Below are 23721 nucleotides of genomic sequence, written 5' to 3'. Positions count from 1 at the left end.
AATGTTTTACAATGAGGACTGGTGTTGTGCATGCACGGTGCTGTGCATATGCAATGATGCATGTGTGTTGAAACGCGAGTGCTTGGTGTTAAGCTACGCTATTCGAGCCCATTGAAGGGGGGGGGGGGGGGTGTTACCCGTTGAGCTTTCTAACACTTATGCCAGAAGTCAAGCCAGCTGTAATGAATGTCATTGTTACGATGCATCACTTGATCAGATCTGATTTTTTATGACCATTTTCGGCCAGAAGGTGGAGCAATTTGCTTGCTTATGCTGGTGTCTTCGGGGTGGCCCATTGGCCAACATCGCCGCGGCTGGAGATCAAGGGGGTGGGGGGTCAGGACCCCTGGATCTTTTGGAATTGGCTTAACTTGGAAGGGTCAGGGGTTCAAAGATGGATAGCTCATGAGGGGTTTATGAGATTCATAGCTCAACTTTTCAGATGGGTGGAGTGAGTGAGCGCTAACGAGCACTCAAACGCAGTGTTACAACAGGCGCCCGCTCTCCCGCCTGCTTTAGCGTTCGAATGCTGTTTTAATTGGCTTGTTATGATCGTTGTAGCCCCTCAATTCCGAGTCATCGTTCAACATATATTTTTAATGGGACTTTGACACCGCTGCACAAGTGGCACAAACGCTAGAATGATTTTACTTTACCCTACAAGAAAAATAGCGTCTAAATGTCTGCATCGGTCCTTCATTGCCGCGGCCTAGTCGTCATTGATTAAAAACCTCGCCACTTTTCTGGAAACACGATCGCGTTTCACTAGGTTTGCACTCACAGTAAACATGCTTGTCGCTTGCAGAACCGGAGATGCGTCACTGCGAAACAACACCGTTGTACAATAGCAGCGTATACAATCTCCGGTGATGGCGTCATCTATTGAAAGTCGTTGGCATTGAGGACACACAACCAGGAACCAAGCGTTTGGCTATTTCTTTAACTTTCCTGCACCACGACAGTCGGTTGAAAGCATGCAAGATGTGTCAATAGCAAATTATTATTCAAAATATTTGTGCTGGTGCATCTTTTTGCACGGCGCACTTTCTACCCTCGTAAAATAGCCATGCTGTCGGCGTACCATAGAACACCAATAAACAACAGAGCGTGGAAGCGTTTTTCCAGTTTTCATATTTTCTTATCTAATGGTGCTAGGTGAGGTTAAGTGGGTTGGTGTTTGGCCTGATGCGTATCATTTGATCAGTTTCTCTTGGATGACGTAGTTGGCTTCTAGATATTGATACTGGTCCTGCATGTGACGCATTCAAAAGCCAGTCTTAATTTTTGTTTAGCTGAGTTTCGACGCATGCATACACGCACTCCCAGACTCCAGTGGAACTGCAAACATCGCCAGACATCGTGCACAGTCGGAGACCGGTGACCGCTGCGCGCCCTGAGCCAGGGGAGGCGCTGCCGTCTGCTGGATGCCACTGTGGGCCGGCCAGTCCGTCACTTAATGATGCATACCATCAGTGGAAGGCAGGTGGACGCACTGGTCCTGGCGCGTGCTGCCGTGTACAGTAAATTCCGCGACAAGTTCCTTTCAATACCAAGCGTTTAAAAATGACCTTTTTACAAAAATAATCGCGCTCTGAGGTTCTTGCGAGCTGTAGTCAACATCTTGTGCGTCAGATGCTGCTTTCCTTGAACTGATGGGCAGCAAGAAATATGGCTGAAGACAACGTCAATCCGAATTTATTTCGCTGCGGATCTGGATGTGTGCCAATAGTCGAGCACTCCCTCAATGCATAAGGTGAAGTATGCCTACCTAAATGCCTACGTAAATGTGTTGTAGTGTAAGTGTGTAGTGTAATATTGTAGTTAGATGTAAAACCGCAGTGCAAATGGTTCGGTTGAAATCGGCTTGCTGTGGGTAGAAATGCAACTTTTAATGAATGTTTTACCACAGCACCTCAGGATGAAATGAGCTTGGGTGTATTCCGTCAATGCGGACCAACACCGCCTCGGTGGTGCTGGTTGGTTGGTTGTTTGGATTAGAGCCCTTTCGACCGTAGATGACCATGTCAGGGCTATGGTGGTGGTCGTGTTGATTTGGTGTTTAAGGGCGCGTCGGCATCGGGGCCATTTTGCGCCCAATTTCAGGGCTATGAAATGAAGGTAAGTGGTTATCGGTGGGGCAGGCTTGCATGCGCCTGGGGGGCCAACCGCCGAGCCTTAGCCTAGGCATGTGCGCCGGGTACCCGGTCGGGAGCCCCCTTCCCACGGGGCCTCTCGGCCCACTCGTGGCTGACGCGTGCAGCCTGCTCCAGAGAAGCGGGGTGTCGCAAGGATGCAGGATGGAGCAGGGATGGAGGATAAGTGGGTCGTGGTGGTGCTGATCCACCTGCCGCTCTTTTATCCGCGCGCACCGTCATCCGAGGTTCGGCAGGTACGCGACGTTGATCAGCGTCTGATCATCACAAACGCACACACCAGATAATAAATTAACTGTTTATTGATGTATAAATTACATAACATTAACTCTCAGTTCCGTTGTATTTACAGCGTGACAGTAACAAGACAATCGGTCAGGATCGGTTAGCACTGCCAGCGCCTTTGAGAGGCAGGCGGGCAGCAGCGCGCGGTGGCGAGGCCCACCGGCCCTGCCCGCTCGCACACCGCGCCACCTGGCCTCAGGCACCCAACCTACGGCTGACGGCAAATAGGAAAACCACGGCAACGCGGCGTCCCGACTCTGGGCCCCACTGCGCTCTGCTCCTCACGGCGCGTGGAGGGGCGGGCTGACAACAGCGACGGCGCCGCGGGCCGCCGGAGCGAGCCGCACTGGCGGCTTACTGACATCCAGACGGCGGCGGCGGTGGGGCTGACTAGAAGCTAGCGTGGCGACGACGGGCCGGGGCGTCGCAGGGCGCAGCACCACCTGACCCCGGGTCAGGTCAGGTCGGAAGTCAGCCGAACAGGTCTCCTGGGCCAACGAGCAGCGCGGCAGCAAATGGCCTGCAACAAAACAGCGCCCGGTCAGGAGAAAAACAAGGTGGCAATCCGTTGACGACAGGACAGACAGCGACGCTCCGGGAAATTAATGAGAACGAGAAGTCACGTCGGTTTTTTCTTCATGCCATGATGTTATCAAACCACGGAATGGACCGTCGCTACTGACAAGGAATCGGGAGATAACAAGGACAAGCAAAAATGAAGCGTGACGCAGGCCCGGCCGGCCACTGACGGTGTTCCGTGCCGGGCTGCAAGTCGGGCCCGTCGCTTGCCGTGAGGCTCACACCTCCGCCGCCAACAATTGATAAAATGCCGTAGAAATTAACAACGAATTACCTTCCGGTACTTAGGTGCCTGACATGGGCGTGCATCATGGAAGGTGTCTGGTATGGGCGCCGCGCAGTACGACGGTAATTAGCCGGCGATGGGCGCCGGACACGCTACCGCAGGCAGCGGCAGCGGCGAGTGCTGCAGGCGAGGGCCAGCGCCCAGCGCCGCACACCGCCCACCGCACACCGCACACCGCACACGAAAGGCACACCACCACAGGTGGCGGCGGCGGCAGGTGCTGCAGGCGAAGGCCAGCGCCCAACGCCGCACACCGCACACCTCACACCGCACACGAAAGGCACACCACCACAGGCAGCGGCGGCGACGGGACTGCAGGCGAGGGCCAGCGCCCAGCGCCGCACACCGCACACCGCACACGAGAGGCACACCATCACAGGCGGCGGCAGCGACGGGGCTGCAGCCGAGGGCCAGCACCGCACACCGCACACCGCACACCACACACGCTGGGCGCACCACCACAGGCGCCGCGCGGCCGGGTGTCCGCGGACAGTCACACTGCGTTGGAGCGTGTCGCGATCTCTTGTTAAATTTGTAAGAAGTGTCGTGAAGCTTCGCAGACTCTTGTACTGTGCTTGATAATGGGCACGTACTGGATGCTTTCCGCTCGTTAGTTGAGTACCCGAAGCCCTCCGAACATTTTATGGGCGTATATCAAGCCAGGGAAAGTAACAATCGATCAGATATGTTGCGCGGTGCAGAGTCCAGTCTTCAGAGCAATTTCGACCGTAAACGATTAGCAGCAACACAAGACAAGCCATGACGGCCTCACTAGCTACATTATGATGGTGGTTGTGCACATTAATGCGTGTGTCGACGACGCCTAGCAACCGCTTTGATGCCGGGAAAATCATTGCATGGCTAAATGACGATGCACGTAATAGCTATAAGTCAACAAACTTGCATTTAATCTAACCAAAGGCGAAGGGATCAATGCAATTTTACTCAATATTTAAATGAATCACATGGATAAGCACATAGATCTGCACATGCTGAATGATGTAAGATGCCAACAAAATCTTACATCTCAAGCTGCACGCATCAGTGACTGCAAACGGCGTCGGTGGGTACAGATTTATCGCCACAGGCCCGTCGTATCTCGGCCGGGTGGGCCCGAGCAGTGACATGCCGACAGCACCATCGAACCGTCCTAGCTCGGCCGTGGGGAGGGAGGAGGGGGCGAGCAGTGACACGCCAACAGCACCATCGAACCGTCCTAGCTTAACCGGGGGAGGGGAAGGGGGGTGGGGGGTGGGAGGGGGCAGCAGTGACGACCGGCAGCACCGCCGGGCCGCCCTAGCTCGGCCGAGCCGGCCCCCGAGCAGTGACGGGCCGACAGTACCGCCGGGCCGTGTTTTCCGATCGCCGTTCTGTGCCCCAGGTATGGGGGCCGGCCCGATTCGACGGCCGGCTTCAGTCACGCAAACACGTGAATGTTCGCTAAACGGACATTGCGCCTTGGTAATGACTTATTCACAGAGTGCTAAATAACGTTTATAGCACGCTAATGTGAAGAGGTTGAGCACCAATTCATTGGTGTCAAGATTGGGTGCTCAGCCTCAGGTGAGGCCAAAGCACGCCAAGGCATGACGTGCGCGATATCGATTGATCCACAAAGGCCCCGTGGAATGCAAGCAGCGGCCCGCCGCCTGCAGCCCAGCAGCTCTAGTCGGCTGTGACTCCGTCTGGCGAACCCTGGTGATTTGGTGGGCGATGACGAGAAGGAATTCGACACCTGGCACAGGTTGATATCGCAAATTTTCTACACTTCGTCACGCCCGAAAACCAGCTAAATCCTGCAGCAATCCTGCCCGCTCCGCCCCGCCCTCCAGCCCGCTGGGAAGTTGTCCTGAAAAACTGTCATAGACCCGTCTCAGTTCCCGCATCAGTTCGGGAGCTAGAAACAAATGCATGTGCATTGGAATGCAGTTCAGTGCTTGCTATGCCTTTATACTGAGGCACTTCTGTTGGCAGTGCGACGGCCGCCACGTAGACATCTGAACCAGGCTGTTAAGCATGGCGTACGGTACAATGATGCGAAGAGCAAGTTGGCTTTATCGGTGATGATCTTATGCTTCTCAGTTCATAATTTTAATTACGTCTGTGATTTCTGTGATATGCGAGGAATGCACAATAATACCTGAACCCAACTGAACTCATCCAAATTTGCTGGCGTAACTAATAACTGTGTGTCAACCGGAGTCGGACAAGTCAGACGAAAAAGGAGACCAGGAGATAAGGAGAGAAAGAGAGAGCTGAGAGAGAGAGAGAGAGAAAGAGATGGATGGGAGAGAGGCGGATAGAAGAACAGCCAGCCAGACAAACAGACAAACAATCGGAGACTGAGCTTCCGAGAGGCAGATGGACGGGGAGCGAGAGAGCCCATGCTATCGGTGATCTGTCACACACCCGGCCGGACAGCTGACGAGGCATCGGCAATCCATCGAGACACGCGGTAAATTACCGGCCCGTATTGTCCGACTGTGGGCGAGCCGTCAATCATACCGCGGGCCGCCGGCCGGCGCAAGCCTTTTTGTGGAGACGCCCGCTGACCGCCCGGCCGCCAGCCGTTCGTTAAAAAGCTGATTTATAGATAATTCCGATATTAATTAGTACATAACGCTATGTGAATTGGGATTTAGTTACACGCCAGCATCCTATCTGACAGGAATGCGGTAAATTATTTGTTTCTCCTGGCTCAACTATTCGAGTCATTTATATTTGGACATTTGTCTAAATTGATACCCCTCGGCTTTGAAGTGAAGTGATCTGTAACAAACAAACCTGGCCACCGCCGCCGATGAGTTTTTCGTTATGGAAGATGGCCTTCTCCGGCCGCTGCTGCCGTAGTTTGGCCATTGACAAGCCTCTATACAGCCATAGCCATACAGTTCATTTAGCTAGCAGCTAGCTTTACAGCGCAGTACATAAACCTTTTAGAAGCGAATTACCGGGGTGGCAGCGCCTGGGTCAAAATGGCAACGGTCGGACCCGTATTTTTCCGCTCAGCTGCGCCCCGTGATGACAAATGCTCCCTTTCCGTGACAGCCAATAGCACGCCGAACAAAACGCGGGGTACTGGCGGTCATTTGTAGAGCAGACTATCTGTTGACCGCGCGGTGTGAAGGCGGCCACCGAAGCGCCTTCACACCGCGCTGCCTCTGTCCCGGCCGGAGCGGTCCGCGCGGCGAACGGGCCGGCACGGTCACAAGGCGGCACTCTGGCCCCGGGGCGGCACTCTACGCGACATGATTCAGCGGCGTTCAGACTGCTTCAGGACCGAGATGCCGCGGTGGTCACGGTTAAAACGGCACACGTGTGCGATATGTGTGTGATATGCGTGTGATATGTGTGTGATATGTGTGTGTGCTGGAACCTGGGAATGCTCTGGGCACATGTGGGTGCGTATGAGCGAGAGTCCAAACGGCCGGCAAGGGTTAAACTTTTAGTCACGAAGGAAGTACTGCCAAGAGTGCATTCACCGAACGGAGAATGATAAAAAACAATCGGCCTAGACGGAGAGCAGCATGCTGATCAGTGCTCCTTAGTGACATTTTGGCTGGCAGGCGATGGGCAGATGGTACGCCACATGTGCCCGTCAACAGCTGAGCGATACCAAACCGTCTGAGTTCGATTCCCCGCGACGCCCGCCTTTCCTGCCAGGGTGAGAGGCAGGCGACGCCATATAGGCACAGCAGTTGAGTGCGTCGTAAAAGCGGCTATGACACACCAGACCGTCTGATGTCGCACCGGAGGTGAACCGACGTCTCGGTCCCGCCGAAAACGGGCCGGGCCACAACGGCCATGCTTCGGTCGGAGGACCCGCCCACACAGGAGCTCACGGGCGCTACACCATGCCGAGGGAGCGGCACGGACCGCCAGCCTGAGCCGAGCCTGAGCCTGTGCCAGCCACAGCAGGAGCCGGAGCCGGAGTACTGACTCCCGGCACCCGTGGCCGCCTGCTACCGGCGTCGCTGCCGACCGTCAGCGTCAGGCCGCTGGCCGGTCTCCGCGGCCGCCGGCGTCGCTGCCGGCCGTCAGCGTCAGGCCGGTGGCTGGTCTCCGCGGCCGCCAGCGTCGCTGCCGACCGTCAGCGTCAGGCCGGTGGCTGGTCTCCGCGGCCTCCAGCGTCGCTGCCGGCCGTCAGCGTCAGGCCGCTGGCCGGTCTCCGCGGCCGCCGGCGTCGCTGCCGGCCGTCAGCGTCAGGCCGCTGGCCGGTCTCCGCGGCCGCCGGCGTCGCTGCCGGCCGTCAGCGTCAGGCCGCTGGCCGGTCTCCGCGGCCGCCGGCCGGCCCGGCTAGGTGGGCCGGCCGCGGCCCGCCGACACGGAGATCACCCGATACGACCGTGTCAAACAAATTGTGCCCCTCATGTCATCTGGCCGAGCCGATATCGCAGATAGCCGGCGGAGGCGGACGCGACGGCCGACTCCTGAATAACAGCGCGCGTTTACGAGCGGAGCGCACTCCCGCCTTAATTGGCGCCGCCGGTCACCGCGGTGCAGATAGGAAAACCGCCACCGAACTTGGCGCCACCAATAGGCATAATGAATTAGGCGAAAATAATGAAGAAAAATGAGACGGAAACGCGACGAGCATAAGTGATTATGTTAACGAGGGTTTGCTTTTGTGCATACTCGGGTCGCATCGAGAGCGCTCTCGTTAATTGGTTCGTTACCTAGTTAGCGTGTCTCTGCCGGCAGGAAAGCCGTATCTATTAATAACATGTGCGCGACGATGACGGAACGGACCCTCCGCGGGGGCTCGTACCCCAGGGCGTCACCGGTACCGGCCAACGGTGAAGCCGCCCTCGTCGGGCTTCATCGGCAGCGGTCCCCGCCCCTAGGCTCATACCACGGCCCACAGCGCACGGTTCCCTGCCCAGAAGCCTCACCAATAAACAACCATATCAACTCGCAAACGGTCAAATCAACGTCATCGATCACGACCAATGGATGGTGGAGAACGCAAACAAAAGCATTCGTGACACAGCTATGTAACCTAAGTGGCTCCAGTTGGTGCAATAACCGGTCGCCTCAACCACGCACGCGGAGTCACGGGCGCGCGAACTGATGCTGGGCACGGCGCGACTACTGGCCGGAGTCACGTGACGGACCGGGGCCGACCACTGCCGTCCGCCCAGCACTGGTCCGAGCCGGGCTGGCCGGGAGCCGTCCGCCCAGCAATGATCCGGGTTGGGCCGGTCGGGAGCTGTCCGCCCAGCACTGGTCCGGGCCGGGCCGGCCGGGAGCCGTCCGTCCAGCACTGGTCCGGGCCAAACCCAGTCGGGCCGGCCGGGAGCCGTCCGCCCGCCCGCCACCGGTCACAGCCATCCCAGCTATGATGTCTTGATAATGAGCTCCTAATAGATACCCGCGCCGCTTAATTGTTTTACAGCGCCGGCCGGTCGGCATGACAAGCGTGCAACGGAGCGCGTGTTTTTGTTAATTAGCTGGCGGGACGGGCCGACCGGGGAGGGCGGCGCCACGCTCCGACGAGCAGGCCGGCCGCGCCGACCGCCGGCCGCGGCCGTGGCTCCGGCTCTGGCCCCGGCTCCAGCCCCAGCTCTGGCACGGCTCCGGCCGCGGCTTCGGCTCCAGCCGGGGCGCCAGCACGACTTGCCGGCCGCCGGCGCCGCTGGAGAGGCGGGCCAGGCGCATGGAGAACGCCATGTGACCGGGAAGTGCGCGTGAGAGTGCGGTGGTCCAAGTATTGTTCGGTAGCGTTGTAAATTAATCATACAAATTTGTGGTTGTCATGCTGCAGCGCCCACAAGCCGCACTGAAGCAATGTGCTCGCTCTTACGTCACTAACTGTTTCTGGCGTTCATTCTCTGGGTCATAAAAAGCGCGCAGGAATACTATTCCGCGCTGATGTTAGCCGATTTGGTCGAGCCTGAAATGTTTTATTTCTGAGAAGGCCTTGGAATTACTTGAATCAAATTATATCGTTCCATCTTGGCCTTGCGCGGCCGGTGCGACATCTTATTGGAGAATCTCTCCCGCCGCGCACGGACAGACGCATCAGCGAGGGTAGCTTCCAGAGCGCTCTCCGGTCCAGATACCGACTTCTGGACAAGTATGTACAGCTTTCAAGCTTATATTTGATATAAACATATATATATATATATATATATATATATATATATATGTCTGAAGCAATGCATGCCCATGCGAAAATTTCTGGACACAAAGTGGGCTGGTTGATTTAACTGGACGCCTGATTGTCCGACATAATGATAAGCTTTTAGAAATACCTAAAATTAATGGCGTGGTAGCTTTAAACAAGCACCGCTGTAAATGAACACAAAGCGTTAATAACTGCATACTTTTCCGAAAATTCATTCCAACCCCTCGCCACCTCGCCACCTCGCCTCAAAGTCATGTCAGGTACACTCTTATGGCATGGACGTCATACCAGCTGAAGCTCGGGGCGTATGGCGCTGCCTTTACACCTGAGTGGGCGCCTGTGAATGTGGCTCTCCCAGGCCAGCTTTCTTCGGCCACACACAGCCGATCGATCTTATTTCCCGACGACGCAGCTGATAAATCGGGCAGCAAAGCTACTTGATTGCGTTCAATTGGTTTCGTTACCGTAATCACCTTTCTGTGGCTGCGAGTCGGCATCCGATGACCGCGACGCGCCCTGGCTGACCTCCGGCGACCTCCGGCGACCCCGGCTGACCTCCGGTGACCCGGGCGGCGCCGGCGGCGGTATCACAGTGGCAGGACGGCGGCCGCGGCGCGTCGGCTAGCTGGAGTGCGGCGGCTGCGCCTGCGAGTAGGCCGGCGACAGCAGGAACGGCATCGGTCGCTGGAAGCCGGGCAGGCCGAGCCCGGCCGAGAACACGGAGCCGGCGCCCGGCAGCATGCCGAAGGTGGGCAGAAGCGGCCGCGACGCCATGCGCAGCTTCTCCAGCTCCGCCTCCTGCAGCCGCTTGGACTTGGCGCGCCGGTTCTGGAACCAGATCTTCACCTGGGTCTCGGTGAGGCTGAGCTGGGCGGAGAACTCGGCCCGCTCGGCGATCGAGAGGTACTGCTTCTGACGGAACTTCTTCTCCAGCGACAGCAGCTGCTGGGTGGTGAAGGGCGTGCGCGGCTTGCGGTTAGGCTTGTGCTTCCGCAGGTGCATAGTGCCCGTGATCTTGGGCGGCTCCGGTGGCTCTGAAACAGCGGCACACTCTGTGTCAGGACGATCAGCAGGAGGTCAGAGGATGATCAGCATAACTATGCATTCCAAACCAGAGGCGCCAGCCACCCATCGCTCTCAAGCATGTATCTCGACAAATACGTGGTACGATGCGCAAGGCGCGAGCTGCCTTTGTGACCTCTCATTTTAAAAAGCCAGGACTAAGGTTCGTAAGGCTTACAGAAAGGAACGGGGCCTTCATAAATTTATAAAAAAGGAACTTTCTATGCATACAGCTCCTTTTAAATGCACCAGGCACCTAACACAAAAACGTATATAGTAATTGATATTCACGGTATCTTTTCAGTCGGGGATTCAGTTTTCGAGGTTCAGGGTACTTTGAGCGCTGCATTCAAAGCGAGGGAAAAATGCCTACAAATGGATTTAAAGCCTTGTCTGTGGTTTTACATTGGCATCAGCTGTAACTAGGGGTTACTGTATTAACATGGCAGAATGGTCAATTTCAAAAACATGGTCGGATTCCAAATGCCAACGAAATTAGAAAATGACGCCACTGCGACCAAACACTGAGACTATGTGTGAATAATGCTTCATGGTGTTGCCATTGAGCCGAGAAATCTGACCCGGGACATTAAACAGCATTCGATAGCTCTTGTCAGTTGATCACTGGATCATTACCCTGAGATTTGTCAGTGGGTGATACTATCGTGGGAGATCTGCCCACGAATGATGTCATGGGGCCTAGGCTGGATCATTGCCCTAAGATCTGTCGACGAGGGATGCTAGGGAGCCTATGTTGGATCATTGCCCTGAGATCTGTCGACTAGGGATGCTTGGGGTCTAGCATCCCCGTCTGGAGTCGAGGAACATGTCTACCAACGACCATGTATAAAATCCATTGGTGCCACATTACGCCATCCCCTTCCGCAGGACTCCCAGTTGGGGTACAGGTCCCTTGGTCGGGGTGCAGGTCCCTTGGTCGGGGTACAGGTCCTTTGGTCGGGGTGCAGGTCCCTTGGTCGGGTGCAGGTCCTTTGGTCGGGGTGCAGGTCCCCTGGTCGGGGTGCAGCGGTGAGAAGTTTGTCCGCCGGGACCGCTCCTTGTGAATGCCAACGCATTCCGCAAGAAGTACTTCACAATGGACTCCGGCATTCATTGCTCGAGGTCATGACACATTTTTCCCTCCGGCAGCCAAGCAAATTACGGTTGCAGGAAGGTGCGAAGAGGCTATAGACCATTTATCCACGAAACTGTACTTTTCCGTTGGCCTCTGTTTGGCGCCAGGACTATTGCCACGCTTGAGCACTGACCTACTCCCCTCCGTTTATAATAACCTGACTCAGTGCCGGCCGCGAGAAACAGCATAACGTCACGCAACACGCGATCCATTTAAAGGAAAAACTACACGGAGAGCCTTTGTGGTTACTGAGGTGTCTGGGCAATTAGAAGCAATCGATCCGTGATTTGATGGAGGATATCTCTAAAAGGGCACATTTGAGCTGCTTGGATTTTTAGCACGACCGACTCGCTTGATGGGGGAACTTTGATAAGCAAGAACGATTATTTTCCCCACCAGTGGTGCAGATTTTTGCATACTTGCAACTGGATATCTTGACGCCACTGAATCTCGATTCAGGTCAAGGTACGCCATATTAAATATATTTCAGAAGTAAAACGGCAAGCCTGTCATTGCCCCCTCAGGATGCTTACGCGACTTGGCGTGACCATGGTCCGAGCCAAAAGGGCACTCACTGCTCATGAATGCGTTTTCCGTTTGTGCGTCATAAGGAACTGTGCTTGGCTAAGGCACGTTATCCTGCTTTTTAGGAGTGGTTCCACAGTTGCCTACACACTTTTAATGCGTGCAGCCCACAAACATATCGGTTGCTTCGATATTTTTATTTTCAAACCTGGGAAGTTTCCCCTGCGGTCGAATACCTCCGCACCGAAGTTCGCTGGCATGAATGCTTGGTCTGCTACGCTCTCCCAAGTTCACAGACATGACCCACACCCGCTGACCAGTGCTTATTCGGGTTTGTTTTCACTTATTGCTTCGCAGGACTAGGCCAAGATGCTGCCAGTGCACCACCTCCCCCTCATCTCCGGAGCGTTAATGCACTGCAGTGAGACCCCGGTTGTGCCCATTGTGGTTGTGGAGACGACAGCTTGGCCAATAACCACCTGCTGTTTCATTAAACTACCTTCGTGCTAAATTTATATGAAGCAAGGAACAAAACATACCAATGATACCAGATAACCTAACCTACGTCAAAAACACCATTTAGCCTATTACATCATAAGCCCAAATGCTACCACACGTCTTTCTTCTCCGCATTCAGCGCCGCAGATTTCGGCCGGCACAAACTCCCGCGCCAAGCCCTGCCCCGCGCGGAGCCCTGGCCCCCAGCAGAGCCCTGCCCCTCCTCGCCGAGCCCCGCCCCTACTCACCGAACCCTGCCCCTCCTCGCCGAGCCCTGCCCCTCCTCGCCGAGCCCCGCCCCTGCGCCAAACCCTGGTGTTGTGCCGAGCCCTGTCCATCCTCCCGAGCCTTATCCTTCCTCGCCGAGCCCTGCCCCGCTCAGAGTCCTGTCCCTCCTCGCCGAGCCCTGCCCCTCCTCGCCGAGCCCTGGCCTTCCTCATCGGGCCCTGTCCCTCGTCGCCGAGCCCTGTCCCTTCTCGCCGAGCCCTGACCCTCCTCGTCGAGCCCTGTCCTCCTCGCCGAGCCCTGCCCCTCCTCGCCGAGCCCTGACCCTCCTCGCCGAGCCCTGCCACTGCGCCGAGCCTTGTCCCGCGATGACAGCGTATGACACCTGCGCCTGTGACAGCGTTGCCGCACGCGGGGCTGTTGACTGTGACGGCGCCATACATCGCCTGCGGACGGCCGTCGTGACGTGTGTGCTCGGCACACACGGCTGCAGCGGCCGTGCCCCGTGTGGGCGCCGATCGCGCCGGGATTGGTGCGTCGCCGCTGCCACTCGGCGCTGACGGCCGGCCGGCGGACCCGGCCAGTTGGCACACACTCGCCAGGGCAAATACATCCGCCAGTCGGAGAGACTGATTTGCCAGTAATGCTAATTGGATGTTCCTGTGAGACGCTGACTAGTTTTCCTTGGCCGGCAGAGACAAAACAGTGCTATCGTTCGGGGCTGGTAAACACAGTTCTCCATTGCGTCACAGAAAGGCACAAGCAATTTGCTGGGACCAGGTTAGACAACGACTGGAGCAACGTTCAGTAACATATAAGGTTGGTAGGGATCGCAGTTCTGTACAAGGCAGCAGCCATGATGTACGAAAACGTCACATTGGCTCAAAGTCCAAGGCATTTGATCAACGATCTCCATGTACAAAAGCTGCCCTAATAGGTGTATATTCGCAGCACGCCAATAATTTTCTTTCCTACCTAACGCCACATGCAATCTTTGTCGGATTATTTGTAGCACAACAAACACATTTTGGATTGACATTTATGCTACCTTAATGACAATAATTGTGCACGTGAAATAGTGGCATTTTCGTCCACACGAGCTACGCGTGCACCTAACAATGGTAGGTGAAAATCATCTGTCTGTAATGTATGACACACCTGGTCTTCACCCACCGTCAGCTGTGGGCACGTAAACCGACTTGTTTCTAAATGACTCTGCTGCGCCACTTTGGTTTCACTTGGACCAAGGAACGGAAATGATTCTGCGCGTCCTGAAAAGATTTCACGTGACACACGTAAATATTTTTCGTCCGATTAGCTGCGAACATCAAAAGGCACAGAAACTATGAGGTCTCACAAATTCGATCAGTGCAGTTGTCACGAAAATAACCAAATTGTAAGCAGAAAGCGTGTCACGCTACGAATACGTCACAATCGCAATCTACGTCATGCATGACGTCGACGGCGTAGATTCCTTGCCATCCACGTCGCCTTAGAACTTTTGGTATGGCTAATGAAACACAACGAAATATTCCATTCGTGCTGCATAAATATAAGTGTCCTTCAAGTTGTGTCATTGAAACTGTCTGAAACATGATTTTATATACCCGGAAAATGTAACACGGCGAATACCATCCTGCACACTTCTGAGGAGCGGAAACGATCACAGCGATCGTATTAATGCCAAAGGCTGCGGTCTAACCGCGATTCGAACCTGTCCCCCCCCCTCTCCTCCCCTCTCCAGGTGAGTACCGAGTGTCCCAACCACTCGGTCACATCCTAACCACTTGTATCTGCTCACAGCACAACTCAAGGGCCTCCTGGAGTCAAGGCATTGCAAAAGTTAACGCAGCCTTTTTCGCTCAAATTATCCAGTTCTTGTAATGCACTGTTTGACAAATTTGGTGAAAAAGCTCTTGCTCACAGTCAAGCATGAGCAGAAGATCACCATTAAAATGCCTTGTGATGCACCGCGGAGGAGGTTTGTGATTACTATGATCCCATCCTTTATGAACAACACGAACCCAACCACAAAACGATGCTCTTATCACCATACACGTTAGAGATCATCATCCTATTCCAGTTCGGAGTCCGACATTAATAACGATATTCGTAGCCCCAAAGTGAAGTACAATAAGGAAAAACAAACAGCATATGTGAGACCTGTGCTTCGCCGGATGATCCTAGCCACAGAGGCGGGTAGAAGAGGGCAGTGGAAGGTTAAGGCGCTCCATGGACGTAAGCAGTCAGCTATGGATCATTTCAGGCCTGGTTTAAGTAAATTGGCGGGACACCCGGAGCATGGCGGCACCCTCCCAGATTAAATGTTTGATACACAGAGCTGTTGTTGGCCCTTCGGGACAGATAAACGGCGACAGCGATGACGGTCTTTGTTGAAGCCTAACAATGCTGGCGTCGCCCCTGCCGTGATAACAGAATATGCATGGCTGATCCCTCATCATCCACCGTTATCAGCGTGTACGCACGGATCAGGCCCGTCTGCCTATGGGCGATTAAAATCTGTTTTGAGACTGAATTAATCGGCTACAATGGACGTTCTTTTTGTTAGTTTCGGGACTATCACCATCACGCTCAGAGCCAGAGCGTGGCGTACTTCTCGGGAATGGCAATCACTGCATTAAGCAGCGTTTGAAGAAGCATGAAATACAAAGTCCAATACATTGCAAAAGATAGGGTACATCTTTGGCCATGACTCACGTCAGCACTCGTAAAAGAAGACGATGTCTTCCGACATGCCATTCTTAAGCGACTACTTTGCCGGAATACTTTCAATCAGAATTCCACACAAATATGCGCTCAGAGAAACAGGATATGTTTCAGATATACCCAGGCTGCGATGGCGTCACCATGATATGTGCTCTTGCCACACGCCAATGGGTACCAAAAGAAAACACACATTTCGCCGCGCTTGAAATTTCATGAGATCCTAACATTCCGATAGGCTGCCCCAGTGACCGGTACAGGAGAAGACCCCATTGAATCAAAAGGAGAGCGCTTAAGACGTACAGGAGATCATTTCCGCTCCGTATGAGGCCCAATATAGCAAACACTGGGCCTTATTAGTTGACAGGAGGTCCTAATTGACCTCAAGGAGGCCCCACCAAGTTCATAGCAAGCCCCGTCAACCCAAGAAAAACATGCTCCCTTTCAAACATGTTTCGGCTAGAAATAACATGCCCTCCCCCCACCAGGCTAAGAGGATGTTTAAACTAATTGTATGTACATAGCCGAGAAATAACAAGAAAGCTAAAGAGGCCCCTACACGAGAGATCTTTTTATATTGACATGGAACAGCAGGCCCCCGGATCTGCTTAGGAGGCCTCCAGATCTGCTTGTCCCCCTGGAAAAGTCGGTCGTTCCATCCCTGCGTCCAGGTGCGAAATCCCCAACCCTCAGGTTTCATGACTACGTCCTGATTATCTGACTACCATGTCGAGCCCAAGCTGAAAAGGGAGTGCTGCACCCAGGCTTTCCATTGCCAAACACGCTACACGACGACTTTTTTAGTGGCTAAAAGAAAGCGCCAAAATGGCCTTTTCAGCGCTAAAGGAGTCGTGCGCTATCTCTCCAACCACTGAATCCTGCATACACTCCTATTGCACGATACATGCACCAACTACGACATTATCAAATCACGGCTGCGTAGCTCCTAAGTTGCATGTCACCATCGCAATGAAGGAGTCAGACATCCGTTCTCGTAGCATTGCTGCCATAGACGTAGAACCACTCGCGCCAGCGTCATTAACTTTTGCTATCTCGTGCTACATCCATTTACAGCATATCATAAAGTATCTAGGTCAAGGACACATGAGGTCATTAGTTTAGATGACTTTGTCAAGGTGAGTTTGCCAGGTCCAAACGTGGCTCAAAGTGGCATTTGCTATCTGTAATGCATCCTACCGCTGTTATTCCTTCTTCGTTTTGGTTTTCTATCGCCGAATTGTTACTTCTCCCTGACACGCAGGCGACGCCTTGAGGTCCCCGGTCTCTGACCTACTTTGGCCTTCATTTCTAACTGTTGGTGATAGGAAATCCGGAAGCGTGCGTAGGTAGCTCTGGCTGGCTGTATTCACTTCAAGACCTGGTAGTGTTGCTTCATAACCTGCGGATAATAATTGTGCCTGGAAGGGTCATCAAAAATGGTGACTCACGTTGCCACGTACTCTTTGCATGTCGTAGCACATGCTATGGAGCTTTATTTGTCGGTTTTATATGCTCTTATACCGCCCGAACTTTCACACACTTCTGGCTGTTCTTTTGCCCGTATTTGCCATTTTTAGCGTTACTCTCTTACTCGAAAGTGCCACTTTGCGTCAGAAAATCCTTACGCGTCAACAAACTGGTAATGCAACTTAAAGGCAGCATTTTTGATAAAAAAGCTCCGAATGTTTGCCTCGTTCAGCGCAATAATAATTCGGCTTTGATGACAAGTTCGAGGCAAACGAAGACAATGTTAATAACCTAAAAATACTGATGGTGACCTCAGACGCGAAATTGCTTTACCAATACCATCAAAATATTGTTACGGGGTTTATTGTTACCTAGCTGTGCCCCATTTATCCGCTGGTTCCGTCCAGGCCCAAACACAGCAGACAGAGGCATAACAATAGGTACAGAGGCCTGCCCCTGATCAGTCTTGAGTGGCCACGAAACCTTGTCTTTGCGAGGATAAGACGCGACGTCCACTTATGCAAGCAGCGATGCAATGTACATATTGCCATTGGCGCTTTACAGCATGCTCAGCTGCTGGGGCTTTATGACATTGCCTGCCTGTCACCTTAACATGAAGGCACCACGCGGGACCGAGCCCCGTACCTCTGACTTCCCAGACGCGCAGCTTGACCACTACCCTTCCGGTACCCTGATGACGTCATGTACGTCCAGTATGGCATGATGGTACACAGCCTTTTTGTTGAATAGTCTTTCCACTCCCCGTGCTGCTTGGCGGAAACAAGGAGCAGCCCGGAGGCGGGGCGTGCTGCAGTTTTGTGACAGATTAACAAGATAAGATCTCCAAATTGTTCACGGATTTGTCATCTCATCGCGATTTAAGGATACTGCTGCTGATTCAGCTCTACGTTGAATACCAAAGGGATACAACGCTCTACCCAAGGACTGGTACCAGCGTGCCTGGTTAAATTGTATTTGCTGAATTGCTGAATGAGTACCAAGGTGCAGCATTCCTTTAAACCCTGTGCTGACACTTGAGAGGCATTGGTTTAAACCGAGTTTGATTCTTCACTTTTTGGGATGTTCCCACCACCTGTAGCTGCACGTATAACCGAAGTCCACTGGTCGTGCCTGTCCCTAGCTCAGCAGTGAGGTGGCATCGCCCCCACGTCACGTGCAATCTCGACGTTGTATCTTGAGTTGAAGCCCGTACTGACAAGGGCTCGCCGACTTTTAAAAAGAGTTTGCCCCTAAAGGAATTATGCTTGCTTGCTTTTTCAGCGAGGCGAAAACTTGGATTAAAAAGCCGTCTTTTTTCCCCCAGTTAATGCAGGACAACGGAAATACTCCTCCGCCTACACTCATTTATCGAACTGGGCTGGTCAACTCCCTTTGAGCTGTCATATACTTGAACCCCATCAATATCCTCGTACCTTGCAACATACCGCCACTGCACCTTCTTCATTTTGAGCTGGCTTTTAAGTTGAAAATCATCGTGACTACCAAATAAACTTACGACGCAATGCGTTTACAGAGGGGTGACAATTTTAATTAAAAACAGTTTTCCAGCGCCCAAAGATGCAAAACGGCAGACATATTGCCACTTTTGCGATTTCTGTCAGGTTGATGGCACTGCAACACCCCGACCTGAAATCCTGCTATATGGCGTGGGAGATGATGTCGCGACGTCCACGTATCAACTATGTCTTTTCGGCGGACCCAGTTCTTCCACATTCCGGCCTTCATGTCCAGGAACAGGTGTTACGTTACAGTTACTCTGAGTCACATGACTGCTTCTTGACACCGGTGGACACCCCCAAGACAAATACGTTATGTTGGGCCATGGCATGGTCGCTGCTGCAACACCATTGTGACCTTGAGACGATGCCTTGCACTGGCGGATTACAGCGATAGCCTTGCGCGGCTGCACGACAGCGTTTGAGAGCTCGTTAACACTCGTTCTCTCACCTGACCGGCATAATGCGATTAACATTAACATGTTAACAAGCTTCCGACCGAGCAAGGTCATCCTGCCTGGCGACTCGCACCGAACGCGAAGCGCGTCGGCGGTTACCTGAAGCGCTACCGGTGGCGTCAACACGGCGGGAGCTGACGCCACCCATGCCAGCGCAGGGTGTCGAGCTTAGGCGGCTACCTGAAGCGCTACCGGTGGCGTCAACACGGCAGGAGCTGACGCCACCCACGTCAGCGCAGGGTATCGAGCTTAGGCGGCTACCTGAAGCGCTACCGGTGGCGTCAACACGGCAGGAGCTGACGCCACCCACGCCAGCGCAGGGTATCGAGCTTAGGCGGCTACCTGAAGCGCTACCGGCGGCGTCAACACGGCAGGGGCTGCAGCGGAGGGCGTCGGGCGTAGGTGGCATCTGAGCCGCAGTGGGACATTTGTCGAATCGGAAGGCGGAATCAGCCAGGTGTGGGCGTGAAGGTCACGGACACGTTTTGAATGGATACGAGGGGACAGATGCTGGATTTTGAAGCATGCAAAGTTCACTTCACTCATCCATCTTCTGAGTTTGCTTTGCGTTGCCGTCGGAACCAGATAAGACTTTTGGAGCCCCTGAGGTAAGTTTCATCTCCAGCAGGCATCCCCACTTGTTGCATGTCTGGGCCCTGGGAAAGGACGGGGTACCAGAAGCATCACATGACAATGCTATTTTCATGAAACATATGCAAGGTAATGCAGGGATGCTGCCATTCCCCTTTGCCCACTGAGGTCCCAAATCCCACTGTCTGGGACCGAATGCTTCTCAACATTAGTCTTCACCTTAATAAATCTGCTTAAATGGTTAGTGGGGCTCGGACAACGCCGGCCCAGAGTGCTTGTATCTATTCCCTGACGGCCCGGCCTGTACATACATCAATGCATAATTGCTTATGGTTGCTCGTCATGCAGGGGCTCCATTGACCCAGCGACGTCATGGTGATCCTGGGCGAACGCTCTAGTTTTCCATGTACTGCTTCCAGAAGCGTGATAGGCAGTTGTTAGGTGTTGCGGCCATTTATTGGCTCTTCAATGTAGTTGCATGCCTCTTGCTCCCAGCGTAGTATAATTCATACCTGGCATTGGCCTGTAATCTGAAGCCAAAAACATCGCTTGTTGCCAGTTTAAACCTTGAGGTTTCCGCGGCGTAATGACAGCTTACTTTTAATGCTTCGTTTTAGTCTAGACTTTCGCCTCGTGAAAAGAGAACGGCTAACAATGTTCATGCTAGCTCAGAGTAAACATGGTTTTCATGCGATAAAAAGGTGTGAGATGGAAGACCATACCTGGTTGATCAAATCGTGTGTAGGCACCGTTTGTGACCATTCGATGCTCCTTGTAGGTTGAATGGGACAACAATTACCAAAGACGGGAATTCTCATTTAGACGAATTCTTTTTTTGTAGTTCTTTTGAGAGAAGCCTAGCCATGAAAGCGCAATAAAAATATTTTTCAGTGATGGGTGCATGCGCCTCATGCATATCGTATCATATCACAAATGCGTATCATGTAAATCACATAGACGCGTAGCTTGTGATCAACAACATTTTTTTATTCCTTTGTACTTCTCACAAATTTAGTCTGGCTTAGCCGTAATGGTAATGTATCTACACGTATGAAAAGAGAAACGAAACATTCACCGACTTCAAACCATTTTGCAGTGGAACTGATTTGAGAAGATGAATAATGAATATGATTATCGATCTGGGTCTTACTTAGAAGCGAACTGTGGCGTGACTTAATTGGAAGCTTTATACGAAGGTCTAGTCTAGACGAAGGAATGACGGAGAGGGACAACTGTGTCCATGAAAAATGGAGAAAGGCTGATAAGCTTAGCTAGCGTGAGTGTCACCACCATCCCACCTGCTGAGATACTTCTAGCAAAAGACCACCGAGTGACTGACTTCCTTCTCACCGGACACATCTCACTTTTCACTTCTCACATCTAACCTTCTCACAATGAATAAGGCAGTTTCAGAGCTCGTGGATCATTGAAACGGACATGACCTCCTAAAAATATAGTGTTCCTTGCGTTGTGCACTCCGAACGCCGTGAGAGGTCGGTCAAAGGCAAGCTGGCTCGCAGCACCACACAAATACTTCCGCTCAGTGATCGTGTGGCGTTAGTACGCCCGACAAAGGACAACCTGACGAACACATTAGGCTACTGCTAGTCGTAACATGCGTCTGGCTCGTTCAGGACCGCTTCGAACGGATTTATGGTCGAAACAGAGACAAATGGCGAGTCTCCCGAAATGCGTACGGTTGAAATAACGACGCATAGGACACATTCATCTGGAATGACTGTAAACTTAGCAAGGCCACAAATTCGCTGGAGGACCATGGCTTTGATAGGGTCGCTCATGACCGGATAATATGGAACCATCATACTCATAGTGAGGACCCATGCAACCAGCTCTGTTGGAGCGGCGTGCGGAGAGAGCGCGGTCCTTTTAGAGGAGCGGTCACGCATGACAGACTGCTTTGGACTGTGGCGGACACGCACACAAGCTGGACAGACACCACCCGGGGGTGAGCCGGCCCCAGTCGCCTCGTGCGGCTGGGGGCGCAGCTGGCAGCCCGAGGACCGGTCACACACGGGCACACACACGGACGCACACGCAGACCACGCGGCGACGCACGTGGCGGCACGGGCACGCGGCAAGCCGGGGCCGGGCTTACTTTGCAGGCTGGGCGGCAGCGCGTTGCCGCCGAAGAACGGGTAGCCCTGCAGGGCGGGCGGCCACATGCCGGCGTGCAGGCCCGGGTACAGGCCGAATGGCGCCCGCTGGCCGAGCAGGCCGTTCGGCACGGCCAGCGGCGGCGGTTTGGCCGGCGGGCCCGGACTGAAGCGCTGCTGCGCCAGCCGCTCCGACAGCGGGCTGGCGGCGCGCGGCGCGTGGCCACACGCCGCTACCGCCGCCGGATCCTCCTCCTCGGCGTCCGACAACCGCTCGACGTTGAGCGGCGACTCTGCCGACCGCTCGCTGGCCGCCTCGTCCTCGTCCGGCTCGTCGCGCGGCGCCGGCTCGTCAGGCCGCAGCAGAGCGTCCATGCTGAACGAGAGCGGCGGCCGGGCGCGCGGCTCGCCGGCCGGCACGCGCGTGAACGCGGACGGCACGCTCGAGGGCAGCGCCGCGGTCACGTTCGGCGCCGACATGGCGGCGGCGGCGGGCCGCGCCGGCCGGCCCGGCTCCTGCGGTCCGTTCAGCTCGGCGGCCGTCACGGCGCCGTTGACACTGAAGGTGCCGCGCTCCGGCGCTGGTGTCGCTGGTGCCGCTGGTGCCGGGCCCAGGCGGCCGCGCTCGGCTGTCGGCTCGGCCGGGCGGCGGCGGCACGCGGCGACTGAGCGCCGCCGCCGCGCTCATCGCTGGGGGCGGGAGCCGTGTGATCGGGGGGCGGGGCGATCGGACGGGGCCGGCCAATCGGCGGCCCCGGCACAATACCGCCCGCTCCACGGCAATGATTGGTGATAGCGATGAGTTCGGATGAGATTTTACGCGGTGATCATTGAATTCGAGGGAAAAACTTGAGTAAATACGACATAATGGCATGAAAAACGGGATTTATTGGGCGGGCGGCGTGCCGAGGTGGCGCAGATGCTGTCGGGGAAGATATGGGAGGGTCGGTTGACTCGGACACGACAAACAGGCCGTCGGTCAGGTCGAGCACAGCATATCGTGGGGTGGCGCTGGAGCGTGCGTAGACGTCGCGCAACAGCCAACTGTACCGCCTCAGCGCCGAATCCTTCGGTGCGCTGCAACCGATCGGTGCGAGCCGGTCCAGCAAAAACGGCCCCGGCACGGTGGACGCGGCTCTCGGCGGCCCGCGACCACCGCCGCCCGCCCGGCCAAAGAACCGGATCCAACACCTCACGCGATTCCCGGGCTGGTAGCCAGCCGAGCACGGCCATTACGCAGGAATGTCGGTTGTTGATAATTCTCGCGCATTTACGAGGCGAAAGGGACGGTCGAGTGCCAATCGTCTCAACGGCACCGGTCGTTACAAACATTTCCTGATGTTGGGAATTAAGGCGGACATTATAAATCCATTCTGATTTTTATTGACTCCGAAGGTTAAACAGCGCAGGGATTTTGTCATAACGGTCATTGATTGGATCGCATGGCCTCGTCGGACACTGTGGAGCCATTTGGTGCGGAGGGGACAGTGAATGGCGCTAACACGCTAAGACGCACAGCATATATGGATGCGTATGAAGGTAAAGTTTCACGACGCGGATTTCGGTTGCATCTTTGAAAGCATGTCTTACGGAGGACATGAGATAAACATGCCAACATAGTCGGTATTTCGTCCTACTTAACCTCATTTTCTAGTGCTCACTTGGTGTCAGCTTACTTGTCATCATGTTATGAATTGGCGCAGTTCACAAAAGCATACACAGACATAAAACTGTTTGAAGAGGATATCAAGTATGAACATGGTATCGACATTGCGTTAAAGTGAAACGTTCATAAAGGGAGGGGTGGGGAAAATAACCCCTTGCTTTCCTGTCCCCATACCCACGTGTAGAGCTCCGAAATGACATCAATAATGTTTGACAAGCATTTCAAAAATCTTTCATGTTCACCATCCGTAAAATTTCGAAGGCTTAAGACAAGTGAGTATCTTATTTTGGATCCTTTAAGCTGTGACGC

General features: G+C 54.1%; 1 protein-coding gene across 1 annotated transcript; it reads right to left on the bottom strand.

Annotated features, from left to right (window-relative positions):
• Positions 1–2437: 2437 nt before the first annotated feature.
• Dr (muscle segmentation homeobox protein Drop) lies at positions 2438–22145 on the bottom strand. The gene is made up of 3 exons (XM_037236442.1): positions 21749–22145; positions 9904–10464; positions 2438–2958 (listed from the first exon to the last, which is right to left on the bottom strand). The coding sequence occupies exons 1-2, from the start codon at positions 22119–22121 to the stop codon at positions 10052–10054; spliced, it is 786 nt and encodes a 261-aa protein (XP_037092337.1). The 5' UTR covers positions 22122–22145; the 3' UTR covers positions 2438–2958; positions 9904–10051.
• Between the last annotated feature and the right edge of the window lie 1576 nt (positions 22146–23721).

The sequence above is a fragment of the Pollicipes pollicipes genome, unplaced genomic scaffold (genome assembly GCF_011947565.3).
Source record: "Pollicipes pollicipes isolate AB1234 unplaced genomic scaffold, Ppol_2.1 Scaffold_7261;HRSCAF=8764_pilon_pilon_pilon, whole genome shotgun sequence".
NCBI classification, from domain to species: domain Eukaryota; kingdom Metazoa; phylum Arthropoda; class Thecostraca; order Pollicipedomorpha; family Pollicipedidae; genus Pollicipes; species Pollicipes pollicipes.
The sequence above is the reverse complement of the archived record's forward strand: the minus strand, read 5'-3'. Positions and strand labels throughout refer to the sequence as shown.

Coding starts and splice junctions, on each gene's coding strand:
- Dr (XM_037236442.1), bottom strand. CDS start 22,121: ATGGACGCTCTGCTGCGGCCTGACGAGCCGGCGCCGCGCGACGAGCCG. Junction 10,465..21,748: donor GCTGCCGCCCAGCCTGCAAA/GTAAGCCCGGCC, acceptor CCGCTGTTTCAG/AGCCACCGGAGCCGCCCAAG.